The sequence below is a fragment of the Bos indicus x Bos taurus genome, chromosome 11 (genome assembly GCF_003369695.1).
Source record: "Bos indicus x Bos taurus breed Angus x Brahman F1 hybrid chromosome 11, Bos_hybrid_MaternalHap_v2.0, whole genome shotgun sequence".
Lineage (NCBI taxonomy): Eukaryota > Metazoa > Chordata > Mammalia > Artiodactyla > Bovidae > Bos > Bos indicus x Bos taurus.
The window spans coordinates 103,628,092-103,648,699 of NC_040086.1; the positions used below are offsets into that span (position 1 = coordinate 103,628,092).

The window sequence follows — 20,608 nt, forward strand, 5'->3', positions numbered from 1 at the left end:
TGGCTGTCACTGGGCAGGGCAACTGGACCGGCAGGGCTGTGGGCTTGTCCACGGAGGCACGTAGGGCAGGACCAGTCTCCCAGGCCAAGGGAGGTCCTTCCGGCCCCGGGTACGAGCACGAGAAATGCCCAACAGGCCTCCCAAAGCCTGGGGAGGGCCAGGCTCAGGACCCAAACCATCACAGGCTCTCTCAGTCCCTGCCCCCCACCCGCCCCAACCCTGTGATGCTGAAGGTGAAACAGTCCAGGCTTCCTGGGGGCTCCTGCTGCTCTGGGCTCCGCTACAGAGGAAAACAAAGCTTCTCGTTACTGCAAAGAAGCCCCGTTCCGTTCCCCTCTGGCTCTTCCAAAATGTGCTGAAACCCGCCAACGGTCTCCCTGGGACACGCACGGTTCTATTTTCTCCCGGCTTTCCAGTATTCCCCCTCCCCCACGCCCACCCAGCCTCACGCGTACATTCCACATTTCCCTGCTTTCTCAGGAGGTTCTTGGATGGAAGGCAGCCCGCCAGGTCCCGTGAATCCCTGGCCAGAGACTATGGTGTTTGTGGCAGACTCCTAATGGGGGGACTTTGGGAGCCTTCAGTGGAAGACGCTAGACCCGATCCTGGGGAGCCCTGCCCCGTTCTGACGTCACAGCTCAGGAGGCCTTTGTGTGGGGACCCTCACCCTCCATCCCCTCCCAGTCGGGGACGAAGGCTTTGCCCTGGCCTTCCATCCTGTCCCTTCTTCCTCTGGAGGCGAGAGGGCCCGACTGCTGGGAGAGGCCTGGGGGGCTCACGGGGCTGGAGGGGGAGCCCAGCGGGGGAGCCAAGGGGCAGCACCCACAGCTCCAGGTCCCGTGTGCAGGGGGCTAGTGTATTGGCAGCAGGCTCCTTGGGCTATGAGGAGGGACGAAGGATAAAGCTGAGGGGGAGCAAAGGTGGGACCCAGCACCAGCCCACGCTGGGCGTTCTGAGGCCGCTCAGGATTGCCACGCGCCCCTGAGCTCTGGGAGCAGCGAGAAGGCCGCCTGGAAGACCATCCAGCGCCCCTGGAGGAAAGTGGACAGGCCCCTGCCTACCTGACTCTCCTGCTGGCCCCTGTCCAGCAGCCTGAGCAGGCTGTTAGGGACCATGCAGGTCCCAGGTCCCTGCACCCAGCAAGGACGTTTGCACCGGTCTGCCGGCACCTGGCCTCTGGTCTCTGCATGGCTGCAAGGATGAGGTGCCAGCTTGCTCAATTCCTAAATGCCTCACACTCACGGGGCTGGCACGGGACCCACTGCCCTCCAGCTGTTAGGAGTGGTGGCAACAGCATTTGGCAAAGGAGAGGCTCTAGGGTCAGACTTGCATGCACCCAGCCCCAGGGCCGCGCTCAGGGGTGCCCCACTGGCCACACTGCCTGCTCCTCCCCACGGCCCACCAGATGCCCCACTGCCTCCTGCTCGAGCAGCCAGGCGAGGACCCTGGGAGGAGCGAGCGTCTTGTTCGGGTCCCAGGGCTTCTGCTGGGCAGGCCCTCTCCAAGCTCACGCTGCACGACCCCAGGCCAGACGGCTCAGCGCTCTCCTGTCCATCAGGGACGTGGGTAGGATGTGCTGGCCACCCTAGGCAAGCACTTTGTTCCGTGGCGTGGGGGTGAGCTGAACACTCGGGCCTGTTTGGGCTGGATGGCACCTCTGTGGGGTCCGGGAGGGTCCTCAGCAGGCAGAAGCTCCACCGGGGTGTCCCCAGACTGAGGCAGAGCAGCGAAGCACCCTGCCTGCTGCCCCAAACCCCTTTGCAGACGGGGTGGAGGAAGCCCAGCCAGGCTGACACTGCCCGAGGCACACGGTGGGTCACGCCCACCCCAGGCCCTTTGCACGTGACGGGCTCGCTGTCCACGTCACTCAAGTCTGGCCCTAGAGCTTCTCCTTTGCCAAATGCCATTGCTACCACTCCTAACAGCTGGAGGGCAATGGGTCCCAGGCCAGCCCCATGAGTGTGAGGCATCTAGGAACTGAGCAAGCTGGCACCTCATCCTTGGCAGCCATGCAGAGACCAGAGGCCAGGTGCTGGCAGACCATCCCTGCTGGGTGCAGGGACCTGGGACCTACATGGTCCCTAACAGCCTGCTCAGGCTGCTGGACAGGGGCCAGCAGGAGAGTTGGGTAGGCGGGGGTCTGTCCACTTTCCTCCAGAGGGCACGTCGCTGCCCTGGTCCCTGCAAGAGGCTCAGAGCTCCTGGGATGGCTGGCCGCATGCGGGCTGAGTCTGAGGGTCGGTGGGCGGTGGGGGGGGCCCTTCTCCTGTGTCCTGCTAACAGCCACGCTCAGCCCAGCCTGTGCAGAGCTCCAGGTGGTGCTCAGAGCCACGGTGCTCATTCTGCCCAGAAAAACCTTCCAAAATTAAGGCAGCAGAGTGCTTCCGGATTAGGGTGAGGAAGGGCTGGCCTGAGGTCACCAGCTCCGAGGGGAGAGGGCGATACGGTCCAGCCCGAAGCGATGGGGAAGCTTGCTGGGGCTCAGACCTTCCCAAGCGGCTCTTTGGGGTGAGGTGGGTAAGTTGGGGGGGTGCGGCCCATGACCACCTCTCTCACGTCAGTGGCCAGTACCGTTTCCAGAGGAGCCCAGGGTTATTTCTCCCCAGCAGAGGGACAAACACAGGCAGGGAAGGGAGTATGAACACTTCTGTTCCCGCGCTCAGCACCCTGAGAGAGGAGTCGAGGTGGAACCTGGGCAGGACCGCCCCTTGGCTCGAGCCGCCCCCAAGGACGGCTGTGGAATGAACGCTGCACAGGCCCCGTCCGGGGTTCCGGGGCCAAACCACAGGGTCCGGGAAGCAGGCCTGCTCCCCGCCGCCTTCTGGCTCCACAGAGTCCTCTCGGGGTCCCCCAGGCCCACCTATGGGCAAGGGCTGCAGGCGCTACTCTGCCTGAGGCTTGAGAAAGACAGGCCCCTGGCCCCCAGGCTGCAGTCTGACGAGGGGACCAGCTCTCTCCCCAAAGGTCACCTGAAGCACAGACGTCTTCCCGTGGCCTTGACTTTATTAGCCTGAGCCGTTTCAACCCAGTCCACAGAGGGCGCTGAGTGGGATGGCGCCTCTGAAACCAACCCCAGGCCCACCAGGACTTTCTGCACCCAGTCACCGCACGCCTTCTTGCCCGCGTCCCCTCGAGCCCCGTCCCCCGGGGGTTGCCTGGGTGCTGGGGCCAGGTGCCGGTCCCCGCAGGGAGGATGGGCAGTTCTGAAGGCCCTGGGATGGGGACAGCGGGGTCACCTCATCCCAGGCCCAGGGAGAGTGCCACCCCTGGGGACTGGAAGGGGGGGGATGAGGCCTAGAGCTGAGTCAGACAGCAAGGACAGAGGCCCCCCGGGCAGGGGGTCCTGACAGGTCCTCACCCGGCAGCACCCCTTCGTCTCTGACATGGTGAGCGAGGGGCCCGGGGGAAACCAGGGCAGGAGAGGGAGCTTCTGCACCTTGTGTGTGGGGGGCCCAGCTGAGACCCTCCCAGCCCTGCTCCTGGAGCCAATTTCAGGGCTGGGAACTCTCTGGGGGCTTCCCCGTGTGAAGACAAGCGGCGCTCGCTTTCTGGATCCACCCCTCCTTCCTGGGACCTGGGAACAGACCATCCTGCCAACTCTGACCTCAGGGACGGTGCCAGTCTGGCACGCCTGCTCTCCGCCATCACTACTGTGCCCGAGGCAGACAGCACCAATCAATCCCACACGGTCCCCCCTGCCAAACACACCCGCAGCCCTCAAGGCCGCTACGGACAGCCTGCCCGTCAGGGACAGAGCACTGGGTGATGCTCTTTGCTTCCCGCTTTCACGGGGCCTTCTTGAGCGTTTCCTAAGCTCTTCTTCAGAAGCTCTCCAGGGCTACAGGCTGGTCCCTGAGCCCAAGGCACTGCGGGTGGCTTTTATGGGGGGGTGGGGGTGGACTCGAGAGCCCCCTTCTGTCAGTGACCACAGAACGGGCCTTCTGGGTCTTCTTTCCACCCTCTCTGTTTGCATCTTTGGGGGCTATGGCAAGTAGCACTCGAAGAAGGGCAAGGGAGCCCACATTCCAGCCAGGGTCCGGGTCCTGGCGTCCAGGGCGGCGCGGGTCCCTAGGAATGGGCAGCGTGGGCTGGGGCGGCAGGTCGCTGACCCTCGGGCCAGCTGAGGCCCTGCCCGCAGCCATCAGTAGACCCCCTTCACCCTCTTGTTGTTGGGGTCGAAGGGAGACTTGAGGTGGGCCTGGGCAGCGTGGGTCACTCCCATCCTCTCCAGGGCATAGTCCCCACTCTTCACGAAGTCCAGGGAGACCTGGTGGGCACAGAGGAGGGGCCGCGGTCACTCGGTGCCCTGTGGGAGCCGGGCTCACACAGCCTGCCTCCCGGGACGGGGCCGCCGTCTCACCCTCTCATGCCCCTACGTCCTCTGAGTCCAGGAACTGCCCTGAGCCCTGAACATGTGGACTCCGTGTCCCCGGGCGCCTGAGCTGGACCTGAGCCCCCAGGGTCTGGCGGAGCCGAGGTCTGGCACCAGGGAGAACCTCTCCCGCTGGGCAGCAAGCCCTGCCCTGTAACCACTGGTCCCTGGGAGGGCAGGCGACCGGTGGGGGACTTCGGGGGTTTATAAATGACGGTTTGGGCAAAATGCTTAAACATTCCACATGCAGACCAGGCTGCCCCTTCGGCCTCATTGCCGAGCCCCCAAATGAGCCTGTGCACATGTGCCCATACATGTGCTCACATGTGGTATACCTGTGTGTACACCAATGTGTGCACACACAACCGTTTGCACACACACAGGATCTCCAGCTCCAGGGAGCAGAGCGGGTGAGCCCTGCCCAGGGCCCCTTTCTGACCACGAGAAGCCTGGAGCTTCCAAAGTCAGATTTGGTCAGAAAGAAAATATAGAAACAGCCGCCACGTCTGCCTGGGGAAGACAGGGCCCGTCAGTCAGTCCCTTCACTGGCCTCCGGTCCCCCCAGGCCCAGCCCACCCAGAGAGGGAGGCAGGGTGTGGGGGAGAGCCCCAGGGGGGACCAGGGCTCCCCGTGGCAGTGCAGGGGCGGGAGGACTCACCGGCCCACCGCTGGGGTCTCGGATGTAACCGTAGGCCAGGGTCTTATTGATGGTGAATCCAAAGTCAGCCCTCCGAACATGGCCCACCACCTGGCCGTTCCTCCAGATGGCCTCCAGCCCGAACATGGGCACTTTCCTGGAAGAAGCAATAGATGGCTGGGAACCCAGAACCCCTGGAGGGGGAACTCCTGCACTTCGCCTGGCCGAGGAGAAAGGACAGAGGCCCCCCAGACCACGGGCTCCACTCCTCAGGGCTGGTCTGCTAGGGGCCCATGTGCCCCTCACCTGGCCCCCAAGGATGCTGGGGCTCAGGCTCTGAGCAGATAAATGGACAGAAAACATCAAAACCAGGACCCGACTTTCATGTTTCTGGAGGCAGGCCCCACAGATTTGGAACTGTCACACAACTTGTTTTAATCTGACGGCTCTCCTTTTCTGACAGTGTGATGTATCATTTACTAAAAGTAATTTTCTGTATTACACATAAAATATGAATGCTCGCCGTAAAATTTTTGAAAATTTAAAATAGGAAACGAGCAGAGGATTAAACTGCAACCACAGAAACACCAGTGCCAGAGTGTTTGGTGTAAACCTTGGCCGGCGTGCCCTCTGCTGCCCGAGTCCTCATGCCCGCGGGCACTGGGCCAGGTGCTGGGGATGAGGTGCCCCCAGGGCTGCAGTACCACGTAGCCCTGTGGGTCCTGGGGTGGGTGCCAAGGACCATACCCCATGGGGTGTGGGGCATGGCTGGGCTGGCTACGGTAACCGGAACTGGGGGACCCTTGCACTGAGCCAGAGTCTGAACAGGGTCTGGGTGCCTCCCGGTTCGGAGGCCAGGGGTGACAAGATCTGGGCCCCACGGGGGCAGAGGATGAGGGTGGGGTGGCGGAAGCTTTGCAAACGCATCCTGTCTCCTTCGGTCCCGTCCTACGGGGATGCTGTGTCCACACGAGGAGACAGCCTCAGCGAGGCCCCTGCCCCGCCCAGGCCCCAGGGCAAAGCAGCAGCATCCTGGCTGCCCTTCCTCGGTCCGGGACTGGCCAGGCCATGGCCCTAGGCGGATTCTGCACCCCAGCGGGGAACCCTGGGGAGGGACGAGCTGGGCTGTGGCCGCTGCTCTCCAAGGCAGCAGGAGCTTTCTGGAGGGCAGGCAGCAGGTGGGCTCGGCGGACCCCTGGCCTGTCGGCACCCCAAACCAGAGCCGAGTGTTCCCCGGGAGGCGGACAAGTAGTCAGGCAGAGGGGCAGCCCGACGGGGTCCCAGGGAGGAGCTAGGAGACGACACACCCAGCTCCGCTCACTCTGCACCCCCAACCCCGGCAGCCTCAACGCTTCCTTTGAAAGCGCCGAATCTGGGAGAAAGGTCACCGCTGGCATCAGCTGTCGGCCCCAAACCAACGAGACTCAGAGACGCCCGCTGCCCTGGGGACGGCTGCTACCCAGTTCCTCATCACCCCACCCACGTCCTCCAACACCAGACCAGGGCCCTGGGGCCTGTGCAGGCTCAGCTCCCAGCACGTAAGGGCGACGCTGCCGGGGAGGTGGGGTGGGGGAGAGGTGGGGGCGGGGCAGGCGGGGGAGAAGAGATCGGCCCCGCACGGGGCTTCCTTCCACCCTGGCCACGGGCCTGGGTGAGAACCGCTCTGTCCCTGGGCCCCTGTGGTCTCCTCTGTCGATGGGGCTGCTGGCCCCAGCCTGGCCCCTTCCTCCACGGGGGCCCCTCACGGGCTGTGGGGATGCTCTGACCAGGACACGGGGGGCGATGGCAGCACCCTGACAGGCAGCCAGATCGGGGGCCTCGGCTGGAGCCCCCTGCAAAGCCCACTTGGCTGGGCAGGGCCTTCCCTTTTCAGAACACGTGTTCGGAGGAACTTCCCAGCCGTCCAGTGGTTAGGACTCGCAGCTTTCACTGCCAAGGGCACGAGTTCAGTCCCTAGGTGGGGAACTAAGATCCTGCAAGCCACGTGGTGCAGCCAAAATAATAAAGTGAAACGAAACCTGTGTTTGCCGAGGGCTGCCCTGCCCGCTCCCTGCCGACCGCCACCAGCCCGCGCCCGGTTTGCCCCCTGCCTGGCCCTGGTGGGATCTGAGTTGCAGCCCCGGCTTCCGAGTCGGGTCTGCTGTGGACCCAGCCCTGCCCCGCAGGTCCCAGTCTCCTCCCTGTCGGGGGCTGTGATGCGCACTCTGGGAGAGGGTGCCTGGCCTGCGGGGGCAGCGGGAGCCCAGAAGCACCGTCCCACGCGTCTGCACAGCCGCTCCCCACTCCCGGGGGCCCCAGGCCCAGCGGTACTCACTCGTCCACAGTGAAGCCCACCAGGCGCCGGCGGAGGCCCTCGGCCCGCTGCTTCTCCAGGGCCTCGCGCCCCAGGAAGGGGACGGAGGACTTGAGCTTGCAGGTGAAGGCCAAGCCTGCCTCCAGCGGGCTGTCATCAGCCCGGAGGTCGGCGTGCCAGTGCCGGTAGCCTGGAGTGGGGGAGGCCACGGGGTCACTGTCCAGCGGGGGCGGGAACTTCAGAAGATGCCCCAGGGGATGCCCGCCCCCGGTCACACCCTCAGCCTAGACCCTCCATGACCTGGGGTTTCTGGGGGCTGGGAGCATCCTCAGTCACAGGAGGCGCCCTGGCTGAGCCCCGGAGTTAGACCACCCCCAGCAGCATCGCCGCGCGTCTCTGCCATCAGGCTGGAGGCCCTGGGGAGGGGGAAGTGGGAAGCCGGGCAGCTTGGAGGGCCCCCTCTCATGCTCTGATGGTCTTCAGCTCTCTCTGGGAATCTCAGCGCTGAATCCAAGTCTGGCTCTGGGCCCCCTCCCCCTGGGAGATACCTGCCCCCGCCCCCCAAGAGTGCTGGGATCTCTGACCGTCCCCAGGCCCTGGTACAAGCGCAACAAAGGGGGTTTGGGGAAACAGTCCGTGTGGGGGGATGGGGCAGCCACGCTGTGGCTCAGCGCCCCCACTGTGGTCCAGGCCCCACACACACCTTTCTCGATGCTCAGCGAGTCGATGGCCCGGTAGCCGGCATTGACGAGGCCGTGCTTGGCCCCCGCGGTCATCAGGGCCTGGTACACGGGCAGGCAGGACGGCCTCGGGGCGTGCAGCTCCCAGCCCAGCTCCCCCACGAAGGACAGCCTCACAGCCCGGACCTGGGGACGAGGCACAGCTCAGACCTGGCCCAGCTACCACCGATGGGTGGACACTTCCTACCGCCACCACTAATAGCCAGGCCTGGGCCCAGGCCACAGGTCGCCAAGAAATGGGGCCTGCCAGTGAGAGTCCTCAGGAGTGCTCTGGAAATCTTTGAAATTAAGAGATGTTGTCGTTGGGAGTGGAAGTGGACATGTGGTTCCCAGGCCACAGCTCGTCTCCTAAATGACTATAGGAGTGTCCTGGGGCCTCGGTAGCCAGGGGAAGAGGACCACGGAAGTGAGCTCTCTGCCAGGTCTAAGGCCCGAAGTCCAAAACCAGGGTGTGGGCAGGGCTGTGCTTCCTCTGGAGGCTCTGGGGCAGGTCCCTCCTGCCCCTTCCGTCTCCTGGCGGTCCAGGCTCTGCTGACATGGATGCGTCACGCTGGCCTTGGCAGGTCCCTCCTGCCCCTTCCGTCTCCTGGCGGTCCAGGCTCTGCTGACATGGGTGCGTCACGCTGGCCTTGGCAGGTCCCTCCTGCCCCTTCCGTCTCCTGGCGGTCCAGGCTCTGCTGACATGGGTGCGTCACGCTGGCCTTGGCAGGTCTCTCCTGCCCCTTCCGTCTCCTGGCGGTCCAGATTCTGCTGACATGGGTGCGTCACGCTGGCCTTGGCAGGTCCCTCCTGCCCCTTCCGTCTCCTGGCGGTCCAGGCTCTGCTGACATGGGTGCGTCACGCTGGCCTTGGCAGGTCCCTCCTGCCCCTTCCGTCTCCTGGCGGTCCAGGCTCTGCTGACATGGGTGCGTCACGCTGGCCTTGGCCTCCGTCTCCTCCGAGTCTGTATCTCCCTGTCTCTCATCAGGACACTGGCTGCTGGGCAGAGCCCCCCTACCAGGGTGCTCTCATCCCGGGATCCTCACGGGCATCGAATCAGCAAAGCCCCTGATTCCAAGGTCCCGTTCCCAGCCCAGGGGTGATGTCTTTTTAGGGGGCCACCGTTCAATCACTGCGGTGACCTTGGGCAAGACTCTTGGCCTCTCTTTGGCCTCTAAATGTGGTCGGGAGCCTGGCTTTGTCTGGCTTAGGAAGCTCTGAGGGGGTGTCCTCGAGTAAGGATGGGGAGTCAGCCACACGACTCATGAGTCACGGCGGCTGCGCTTAGCACATTCAAGGGCAGCGGGAGGGGGCAGCTGGGCATCAGGCGAGTGTCCTGGTCACCCCCAACCCCGGCGGGCCTCGGCCAAGAGCTAGGATCTGAAGACAGACACAGCCTCTGCCCCCCAGGCCTTGAGTCTTGGAAGGACACAGCCAGATGCCCAAGCAGGCTCCAGGGCAGGCAGGTGGAAGGACCCTGAGGCAGGCACAGGCCAAGCTGGGATCTTGTGCAGGGTTTGCTGTCGTGGACAGGCCTTCCAGACAAGCAGCAGAGTGGTGCAAAGGCACGGAGCGGGAGCGGCTGTGGGTGTTGTCGGGAGCAGGGGGCAGGCAAGAAGGCTGGCGGCTGAGGCCGGGAGGGCCTCGCCAACCGGCTGCCAACGCTGGGCCACAAAAGCACTGCCCAGTGCTGAGTTCACAGGCCAGGAAAGGGACCGTGGGCCCCCAAACCCCACAGAAGGGATGGTGCTGTTCATGGAGCACCCCCAGGCCTGCTTTTTGTAGACATCACTGCAAAAACTTTCTAGGGGATGATGCGGAAACAGGGGCTCCAGAGACAGCCCACCGGCCGCGCACACACAGTGCTGACGTGGGGACGGCTGGTCTCCGGGCAAGCGTGTCCGTCAGCCTGTGTCCCACACCAGCAGCCACGTGGAGGCCACGAGCAGGACAGGTGACGCCTGGCCCAGCAGCCTGGCTTTTCCTGCCTGGCTGGTTGGTGCAAGGTCGCTTGCACACCCAGCTCCTGGCGTCTGCTTCCAGCCTGCAGGCAAACCCTTGAACGCCCAGTGTCTCCGTGTGCGGGGCCGGGCACGGCCCTGTCCAGGTCACAGAAGGGACAGGGAGGCCACAGCAGGCCTCAGCGCTCCCAGAGGCAGAGGACCTGATCCCATCACTGCTCTGAGCCTGAGGGGCTGCCCGGGACAGCTCCCGCAGCGATAAGGTCAGCGGACGGAGAGCCGGCCCACTCTCCCGAATGACTTGAAATCACAGCCACTGGGAGGGCTGGATTCAGAAAGCTTTTGAAAGGCACACATTTGCTCTGAGCTGCCATTTGCCCGGGGCCTCTCAAAAAACTCAGAATTGACACAGAAAACATACTGTTGACGTTTCCCTGCTCCCCTGGTACAAGCCGTGGGCCCCTGACAAAGACTGCCTTGTCAACGGGGTTCTAATTTTAGGCAGACCACGGAGGAGCTTGGGGCTCAAAGCCAATCTCATTTCAAACGGGAAAAAAATAAATTTCAAAGCTCACCCATCAATGGGCCCAGGACTGCGGGTCTTGTCAGACACACTCCCTCCCCCAGTTAAGCCAGGCTCTTGAGTGAATTCAGGGGTGGGATGGAGCGACCCGGACCCTTCCCCAGCTCCCAGGAATCAAACGAGGCTGAGAGGCTGGCCGGCGTGCTCTCCATTACAGTCCTGTGGGCAAGCCCAGCATGCAGGGGGCTGAATAAATACTTCCCGGACGGAGTGGGGAGACAGGTGCAGAGGGCCAAAGCTCTGCTTCCCGGCAAAGCGAGGGGAAGGGCTTGGGGATTCCTAGTGACTTTCTAAGTCGCCAGCATCACTGGCTCTCGAGACACCTTGCACTTTTCTCCACTGAAGCCGTGGATTTAGGCGAGCCCTGGGGTCTTCTGAGAGGGGACGCATATTGAAGGGACAGGCTGAGAATGAGTGCATCTGGAACTTGGGCTCAGAATCAGCCTGACCCACGGGTGGGCCTCCTCCAGCCTCCATGCCCACGTCTGATAAACGGGGGTGAGTAGTAGGCTCATGGAAGGCAGGTGCCTGGTACTGTGGTCTGCCAGTCAGCATCAGCTTGGACCAGCTTCAAAAGTGAGCCCCAAACTGAGGCAAACCCTCTGCAAAATAGCCCCGCCCTGCTCTGGGAACCATGGACAGTGGGCTGGGCCACAGAGATGCAGAAGGTCATAAGGAAAGGCCTTAAACCAGGTTTTGTTTAAACCCTTTTATGACCCCAGGACTCCCCTGATAGTGTTAAAACCAACGAACCAAGTCAGCAAGGTTGCAGGGTACCACATCAACACTCAAAAGTCAGCTGCATTTCTATACTCTAACAATAGACCATCTGAAAAGGAAATTAGAAAAAATTCCATTTACAGTCACACCAAAAAGAATAAAACACTTAGGAATAAACCTAACCACGGAGGTGGAAGACTTGCGTGCTGAGAACTGCGAAGCACGGCCAAGAGAAACGAGGGAGACAAACGGAAAGACAGCTCTTAAGTTTGTGGACTGGGAGACTGAACATCACCAAGATGCCAATACTACCCAAAGAGATCTACAGAGTCAATACACTCTCTGTCAAAATCCTAGTGGCTTTTTTTTTTTGCAGAAATAGAAAATGTCACCCTAACAGTTACACGGGTGACCTCGAATAGCCAAACAGTCTTGGAAAAGAACACGGCAGAAGACTCACTTCCTCATTTCAAAACTCATCACAAAGCTGCCACAATCGAAACAGTGCGCTGCTGCCATAAAATCAAACGGACAAATGGAATAGAGACCAGAGCCCAGACATAAACCCTCAGGAAATGCCTAGTGACCTTGAACAAGGGGCCCAAGGCCGCTGGGCCTTCCCCGGCAGCTCAGCAGTAAAGAGTCTGCCTGCCAATGCAGGAAACGCAGGTTCACTCCCTGAGTGGGCAAGATCCCCTGGAGGAAGAAACGGCAACCCACTCCACTCTTCTTGCCTGGGAAAATCCCACGGATATTGGAGCCTGGCAGGCTGCAGTCCATGGGGCCGCAGAGAGTCGGACACGACTGAGCGTGCACACGCGCACACACGCCGTGACTATTCCACGGGGAAAGGACAACGATCGGCACACTGAGCCTTCTCATATACCATGCACAGGACATACACGCCCGAACTCAGACCGAATCAGAGCCCAGATGCGAGCCTGCAGACAACACAGAGGCGAGCTTCGTGACTCTGGACTCGGCAGTGATTCCCAGATATGATACCAGAGGCAAAGGAGCAAAGAGCACAGAGAGCTAAATGGGACTCCAGCAAATCTAAAAACCTCTGTGCTTCAAAGGATACAGCCACCAGTGAAAAGTGGTGGCTGTGGCCACCAGTGAAAACCTACAGAATGGGAGAAAACATTCGAAAGTCATGTGTCTGATGAGGGGTTAACATCCAGAATATATAAAGAACATCTACAATGCAACAACAACAGAACAACCCGATTAAGAAATGAGTTAAGAACTTGACATTTTACCAAAAATCTACGAATGGCCAACAAGCATATGAAAAGATGGTCAGTGTCGCTAAACAGTAGAGAAACGTCAATCAAAACCACAATGAGATACGACTTCTAAGCCATTAGCATTTCAAAGAAAACAGAAAATAATCAGAGCTGGCAGGAATATGAAGGAATTGGAACCCTTGGGCGCAGTTGGGGGAATGCAAAATGGTGCAACTGTTAGGAGAAACAGTATGGTGATTCCTCGAAAAACTAAAAATAGAACTACCATATGTCCAGCATCCCACGTCTGGGTGTATATGCAAAGGAACTGAAGGGTGGAACAAGGAGCTGATCTGGTCTTGTACCTCCCGGGCAGCAGCAGCCAATAAGCAGCCGGAGCAGGGCCTTGTGTGAGGTCCTGCTGGGAGCAAGGTCCTTCTCTGCTTGGCTCAGCTCAGGGACCACTCAGGAATCACCAGGACTTGGCCAGGGCCCATCTTTCCAGCGGCCGGCGTGGTTCTGCTGGGTGACCCACAGAGGAAGGAACCGCTTCTAAAGCTAGCAGGAGCCCCCTGCGAGGCGCAGAGTCCTGGGCTGGGGAACAGAGATGCAATGGGACCGCTCGATGAAAAGGGACCGTGCTGGGGGTGGGGAGGCAAACCCGTCAAGCCCCAAACATCTGTGTGAGCAGCTCTCCTGCTGTACGGCTCTTCTCCAGTCTGAATTTGCTCAGAGACCCTCTCCTCACTGGAAGGACTGATGTTGAAGCTGAAGCTCCAGTACTTCAGCCACCTGACACGAAGAGCCGACTCACTGGAAAAGACCCTGAGGCTGGGAAAGCTTGAAGGCCAAAGGAGAAGAGGGTGGCAGAGGATGAGATGATTAGATAGCATCGTGGACATAATGGACATGCATTTGAGAAAACTCCAGGAGTTAGTAAAGGACAGGGGAGCCTGGCGTGCTGCAGTCCATGGAGACGCAGTCGGACACGACTTAGTGACTGAACAACAACAAGCCCTCCTTTAGGAAGATTCTGTGTTTCAGACCCCTCCACCCAGGGCCTGCGAAGCCCTGGAGGGAGTTAACGTGGGATGCTACGGGTCTCCTCTGGTGAGAAAAGATTCTCCCCGCTGCCCGTCACCTGCTTCATTCTAGGCGGCACCTGCGGTGTCAGCAAGGCGCGGTGAGGGAGCGCTCTCCCCACGCGGACAGAGCTGTGTCTGCATCAGCCTCGGCTGCAGCAGGCTTAAAGCTTATCTGCCTTGCATAAGGACAAGGTTGGAATCCAGAACACGGGAATCAGATTCCTCTGAGCCCCCCAGTCCCGGGGCTCTGCACACAGTGGGTGGTCAGTAACGTCCGTCATTCCACACGGGGTCACCTGCCCCAGACAAAGGTGGCAAACCCAGCAAGACGAAGCTTCTAGCCACGCTTTCCACAAACGCCTGTGTTCCAGCATCCCCGGGGGCCCCCGCATCACCCCAGGATCTGGACCCTCCTCAGTCCTCCTCAGGGTGGGATTCACACCTGACACGGGGCAGTAAGGGCCAGCCGCCCCTCCCAGAGCAGGCACCCTGGTGGCTGAGAGCGTGGGCTGGGTGCCACGTACCTACAAGGTTTAAATCTGAGTCACAAATGTCGCATCCCCGTTGACTGACATCTCTCTGAGTCTGCTTCTGCAAATCCTGGTGGGAATAGGGTTCACAGAGCCTTGGGCGCAGTCAACAAAACTGTCAGTCCAGGGCCCCTGGCTGCCTGGCAAGGAGGGTGCTGCTGGCACGCGCATTTTACAGATGAGGAAGCTGGAGCTCAGGGAGGTCAGGCCACCTGCCCGAGGCCCCGTGATGTTCTGGAAGATGCTTGACAACCAGCTCTCGGGAGGCAGGGGTTGTTTCACAGTGTTTACCCCTTTCTGCAGGGTGAACAGCCCTACCATGGTTGATTTCAAGCTGCCGGTGGTTTAACCATAACCTGCCAATTTTCCTCCAGCTTTAGCCATCAGCTCTCACGAGCTGGAAGGAGCACTTTCCAGCACGCTCAGAGGACTCACAGCCAGTAAGTCAGAGCAGGCGCTCCATGCCATAAGCTCTCCACATTCCCTCCCTACCCTCGACTGACTCACTGGATTATTTTGGGGGCAATGAATACACTCAGGTTTCAGCAAGATGGATTTGGGGGCTTCCTGAAATTCCTGCCAGCTCTCCATGGGGAGGCACGGGAATGGAGGGGGTGTTATGAGGAGGTGGTGCTGGGTCCCCATCCTGGCTTGGATCAAAGGCCACGTGGGCGCCCCGGGCAGGACAGTCCACGTGGCTCCCGTGGGATGGGTGCTCTGGCCACGGGTGACATCAGAACCAGCCTGGGGCCGCCTCTCTGGACAGACACCATGAGAGGGCTTGAGCAGATGTGTCCACAGACACCAGGCACAAGCCAGCGTGTCCAACTGTCTCAAATCACATTAGCTCACGGGTGTTTCACATGCTTCCGGGGAGTTTGGTTGTATAACAGCACCCCTGACTCACCAGGCACGTCATCCAAACTTAGTCATCCCTTTAAATAAATGAGGATCCTAGTGGCCCCCAAGGCAAGGGATAGACAGGGGTCTGAGCACGTGCAGCCTTCTGCAGGGGCCTGGGGCCCCGAACCCGCACACGAGTGAGGAATTCAGCTGGCGGTAAGGCTTAAAGGAGCTTCATTTTCAAATCCTCTGAACAACCCAAGACACTCTTGACTCCAAAAACATCCTTCTACATCAGTGTGCAATTTCTCCCTGCAGTCTGGTCCAGATGGCTGAGTGCAGGCATGCTGGTGGTTCTGGTGAAGGTGGTTCTGGTGATGGTGGTGGTGGTGATGGTGATGGTGGTGATGGTGGTGGTGGTGATGGTGATGGTGGAGATGGTGGTGGTGATGGTGGTGATGGTTTTGGTGATGGTGATGGTGATGGTGGTGATGGTTTTGGTGATGACGGTGGTGATGGTTTTGGTGATGGTGGTGATGGTTTTGGTGATGGTGGTGGTGATGGTGGTGGTGGTTTTGGTGGTGATGGTTTTGGTGATGGTGATGGTGATGGTGGTGATGGTTTTGGTGATGACGGTGGTGATGGTTTTGGTGATGGTGGTGATGGTTTTGGTGATGGTGACGGTGGTGGTGGTGATAGGGTATAGTGACTGGAAACCAATTTTCCGAGAATAATAAGAAGTAAAAGGTGTGGTACTTCCCTGGTGGTCCAGTAGTTAAAAATCCACTTGCCAATTCAGGGGGCACGGGTTCATCCCCTGTCCAGGAGGATTCCACATGCCGCAGAGCAGCGAAGCCTGTGCGCCTCAGAGCCTGTGCTCCAGCACGAGCAGCCACTGCAGTGACGGCGTCCCGCAACTAGAGAGGTGCCCCTGCTCATGGCAGCTAGAGAAAGCCTGCACTCAGCAACGAAGACCCAGCACAGAAAATAACTAAATAGATGCATCTTTTAAAAAAAAGCTGTGACGCTCCGACCACACTTCACAAACTTGGCCATCTCTGAGGATCAGCAGGTGAACAGGAAGGGGCACCCGCAGAAAGACCCCACCTGCACCTACAGACGGGCAGGGACTGAGGGTCGGATATCCCTGCAGAGAAAGGTTCTGCCCTGGAGGAGCCTCCAGAATCTCTGAAGCATGCTCGTTCCAGCCACACCCTGTCCTTACAGTTTGACGGCAAAAAGCTGTCAGTGTCCCCACGAGATAGCCCTGCGTAGTGGCCTTGGCCACCACGTCTTTCTCGACTACACACACCCCTGTCTCTCCAGGGCTGTGGTGAATTTGCACGAGTTGTGCAAAGCAACTTTTCAGGCAACGGCTAAAACCCAGTTGGCAACCCAGGCTCCGTGAAGGTGCGGGCCTCCCGCCTCTGCACGAGGCGTGCAGGGGGAAGAACAGTCCACCCTGGACTAATGGAATCTGAACAGTGAGATGCACACAGTCAGGAAAAGAAATGCAATTTCCTTTTGACCCAAAATTAATTTTCAGAAGAAAATTGCTTTATCACGTGGCCTCAAGATGAGCCTGTAGCCCAGCACCTGCTGCTTTCCGAGGGGCCCCCGTCCTCGGCTGAGGACACTGTGTCTTCCCTGAGAACAGGGCCGGGAGCGGACCTACACTGGAAACCTCGCTGGCCTTGAGGACATCTGGTCAGCTGGCAGCCGAGGGGACAGCTCCCGCCCCGTTCTTCTGACAGGAATGCAAGGATCTTGGAAGCCTGGGGCCCATCCAAGCATCTCAGAATTGCTGCAAAACAACGGCCCCGCTCTGCTTAGGACACTGCGACTGGCGGCATTGCTCAGCCTCGGTCGCCCACCCGCGCGGCTGCCATGACGGTGGGTCTTCACGGGCAGCAGCTGGGTCCCGCTCACCCACCCTTGGCGGGATCTGTGGTTCTGGGCTCTGACCCCCATCGTCCCGCACGTCCCTTGTGACCTGGAGGTCTGGCCGATGACTCAGACACACACATTCCTCTCCCGCAGCTGGTTGGCTGGTGACCAATTATCTCCCATAAAGACTTGGCGCTGAACTCCAGCCCCAGCATCTCAACACTGATGGAACTGGTGTCAACACATGTTGATATTATTTAGGAGAACATGAAATTCCCCCTGGATCCAGAGTGCTCAGGACGTCTGGACAGACTTCCAGGACGGCTCAAAAATGCTGACGGCCATTGTCTAGACACTGTGTGACAGATGGGGAAACTGACCCCAGAAGGGGGTCCCGGGGTAGGACCAGAGGCCAGGCCTGCTGGCCCCCAGCTCTGCTGGGCCCTGATGGGACTGTGCCCCGGACCCCCAGATCCCGGGCCGACCAGCTCTCAGCTCCCCGTCCGCCTGTGAGGCTGCCTCGGGCGGGGCTGGGGCAGCGGCCAGCCCAGCTCCTGCAGCCTGCGTCCTGCTGGGCGCCCTCATGCAAGCGGTGGACGGGGAGGCCTTCACGCTGCCCGCTGGGACCATCTGGGAACTTGTGGCCCCGGCCACTGTGAGGTCATAACATCGACACTGCGGAGTCAGAGCCCCACCAGCGGGGCCGCAGGGGGAGGTGCAGTCGCCAAGGCAAGACTGGAATCCCCCCGTACACGTGCTCCCAGGACCCCCTCACTCCATGTCGGCTTGCGGTAGGTGCTGCGACCTCTCTCCACCCAGGTCTCAGGGCCAGTGCAGGCTGTGCTGGGGCTGCAGCATCCTTCCTGCCCCCAAGCCCAGCCAGGCTGTGAGCTCAACGAGCCCCTGATGTGTTAGGCTCCCAGCCAACATGCCCAGGACTAACTCCAGGGGCAGCTGCGGCTCAGCACTGGGAGAGACCCGGAGGTTTAGAAGGGAATGCCAGAACTCAGCTGGGCTTCCATGCCGGCCGAGTGTGAGCTGGTAGGCTGGGCCGCACTTGGACAGTGTCTGTCCCCTCCTCCCCCAAAGGGGAGGCAGAAAATCCTGCAGAACTGCTGCACGGCCGGAAGGCTGGGGCCGTGACCCTGGGACACCTCTGCTTCTGGGTCCTGGTTCTGAGCAATGTGTCCAAGGTCAATAATCAAAGTCCTAACAGGCCCACGTCACAGGGAGCCCGTCACAGAGCAATTCCAAGGCGAAGAAGTGGCCTGACTGAGTGTCTCGCGTACGGTGTTGGAGTGGGTAACGCAGTATTTCAACCTCAGGCAGTATTTCAAGGAACAAGAAAACCATCCCAGCAATGTCCTGAGAGAAGCCGAGTGCACGAACTGTGTACAGTTTGTGGGATGATCCTGCTCTGTTTTAGAATTTACAGGCAGAGATCAGGGACAGAAGGCGGAAGGAAACACTGGTCACCTCGGGCTTTCTCTCCGGTGGAACTGGAGGGGTTTTCGTTAACTTGCTCTTGTCTTACAAATGTTCCCAGTATTTACAGCGAAACACTGACGCCCATCAACTCTTCAGCCAGACTCTGTGGCCGGTGAGAAAGGGCAGGCTCAGCGAGGTCAAGGGCGGCACCAAGGGGTTCCCGCCAGGATGAGCTCTGCACCCCGGCCCCACACAGCAGCTGGAAACAGAGGCAAGCAACACGGTGCTTGCCACAGAACCGCTGAGCCAGCTACGGGGGGCAGTGGGGAGAAGCAGCCTGCGGCCTTCCTGCGCCCCACCTCTGCCCCCGAGCACCCCGTGGCCCCCACCTTGTGCCTGTCGTCCCGGGCCGGGCTTCACCCTGCAGTCTGGCCTCTGCTTCTCCTGGCCCGTGCCCTGGCCAAACCCGGGTCCCAGGCCCCAGAGGCCAAGGTGCAGCCAGACAGCCATGGGCCAGGCCTGGGGAGGCAGCGGGGCCAGGGAGGGCCGCCCCCGCCCCCCAGGATGGGTGTGAGGAGGCAGCTGGAGCCCGTTGTCCCAGCCCAAGTCCCCAGCACCTCCCTGGAGTGGCCCTCGGCTGGAGGGGCGGCCTTCCCATCTGCTCTTCTTCCACACGAACCCCCAAACCACACACAGGCTGAGCCACGCTAGCTGCCCTCCGCCCCACATCACAAGTCAGAACCCCTACTCCTGACTGGAGGGCACTGCACAGACCACCCCCTCGGGGGTGCCGAGAGGGCCCAAGCTGCCCTCAGGCAGGCCAGCGGCCACAGTGGCCTGGGCGGAGCTGTGCTGTGCTCTCAAGACGCACACCCTCTCTGGTCCTGGCAGGCAGCACTGCGCCAAGGAGGCAGGAAGCGAGCGAGACAGACACAGCCCCGCTTCCTGCCCCAGCGCGGCCTCCAAGAGCGCAGGCAGAGCAGAGCCGCCTTTATCTGCCTCCTCCTGGCAGCCTCCTTGCTGACGTCAGCGAGACACTGTTTACTTGCTAACAGGACCAGACTGCGTGACCTCCCGCCCCTCTGCAGGCCAGGATCTGGAACCTTCCTCGGCGCCTCCCCAGATGAACACAAGGAGAATAAAAGTGGGGGTGCCCTCAAATCCGGCTGTCTGTCCACCCCTCCCTCCTCACAGCCTTGTCTGTGTTACTGACACATAGTCATGAGGTTTTTTATGTTCCGTTAGCTGGGGGGTCTGGGCAGTCCATCCGACTCCTCTGAGCTCAGGTTGGGAAAGCACCTGCCCTGGCAGTAACGTTTCCTACATCAGGAACTGCTGGAAGACCTTGTTCAACGCACATGGCCGCGACCACCTCCAGGGTGCCTGCACGCCTGCTAACCGGGTGGTCACGGAGCAGTGCGGCCCCCCACGGGGCTCCTGCCCTGGGAACCTGTGGTCATGCCTGGGCACGCTTTGGGTTGTCACATCTGGGGTGCTCCTGGCATCCAGGGGCTGAAGGCCAGGCCTACTGCTCCACACGCTGCTAAGCCCCTCGCCCTGAATATCTGCTCCGCAGCATCATTGATCGCGCAGGGCTCAGAAGCCCTGATAGAACCTTCCATGCTGCCAGGAGGATGAAGCCGGAGCCGTGCGAGCCCTTGGCTGACAGCGGCTGATGTTACTTTGACCGCCTGCTCCTCACCTCGGCCCCAAGAAGTCAGAGTGGAAATCATGACACTTATTTTCCAAAAAGGAAACCAAAGCCCCAGAGCAGGACGCGCTGACCAGAGCTGGACCTGGGGCCTGGCCCAGGGGCTCAGAGGGCGGCGGGTCCGCTGGAGCCGCCCACAGTCTCAGAAGCTTCCGGCCCCGGGACCCGACTTTCTGGGCTGGTTGACGGGCAAGGGTGCTGCCCAGGGGCCTGGCAGGGCACCCCGAGCAGTCCCTGCCCCCTCCCATGGTGCCAGGGGAGGGGGGACAGTCCAGGAAGACCTGGACATGCTCAGCACACGCAGGCCTTGGGAACAGCAGAAATGACCGCTGTCTGCAGCCCCGAGCCCTGCAAGAAGGCGCAGGAAATGCACTGACCCGGGAAGGTGTGCCCCACACCCGAGGAGTGGACATGGGGGGCAGCCGCACTGGCAGCAAGGCCAAGGCAGAAGCTTGGGACTGGGCCCCTGCGTGTGCCAGACACCACCTTGGACCCCCACTCCTCCTCTGAGGCCCTGAAAGCTGGCAGGCATGACCGTCTGGACCCCCACTTTACTGCAGGGAAGCCGGGCCCAGGGAGTTCCAGAACCCTGCCCAAGGGCACCAGATCC

The 20,608-nt window shown here is 60.8% G+C and overlaps 1 protein-coding gene and 1 long non-coding RNA gene across 7 annotated transcripts in view; one reads left to right on the forward strand and one right to left on the reverse strand.

The window, feature by feature from the left end:
* Positions 1-2,985: 2,985 nt before the first annotated feature.
* Positions 2,986-20,608, reverse strand: part of SARDH (sarcosine dehydrogenase) — a 60,555-nt gene continuing 42,932 nt past the window's right edge. For 5 of the 6 annotated variants that reach the window (XM_027556827.1, XM_027556826.1, XM_027556825.1 and 2 more), the window contains 4 exons: positions 8,006-8,168; positions 7,324-7,492; positions 5,031-5,166; positions 2,986-4,267 (listed from right to left, as the gene is read on the reverse strand). In XM_027556827.1, the coding sequence (XP_027412628.1) occupies positions 4,142-4,267; positions 5,031-5,166; positions 7,324-7,492; positions 8,006-8,168 (594 nt within the window). In that variant the 3' untranslated portion in view covers positions 2,986-4,141. Of the gene's footprint in view, positions 4,268-5,030; positions 5,167-7,323; positions 7,493-8,005; positions 8,169-16,507; positions 16,777-20,608 lie in introns of those variants that run through there. The other variant, XM_027556829.1, reaches the window with a different exon arrangement.
* Positions 16,783-19,478, forward strand: LOC113901846. Its single transcript, XR_003513566.1, has 2 exons — positions 16,783-17,650; positions 18,406-19,478. It is a non-coding gene; the product is annotated as an uncharacterized LOC113901846 (long non-coding RNA).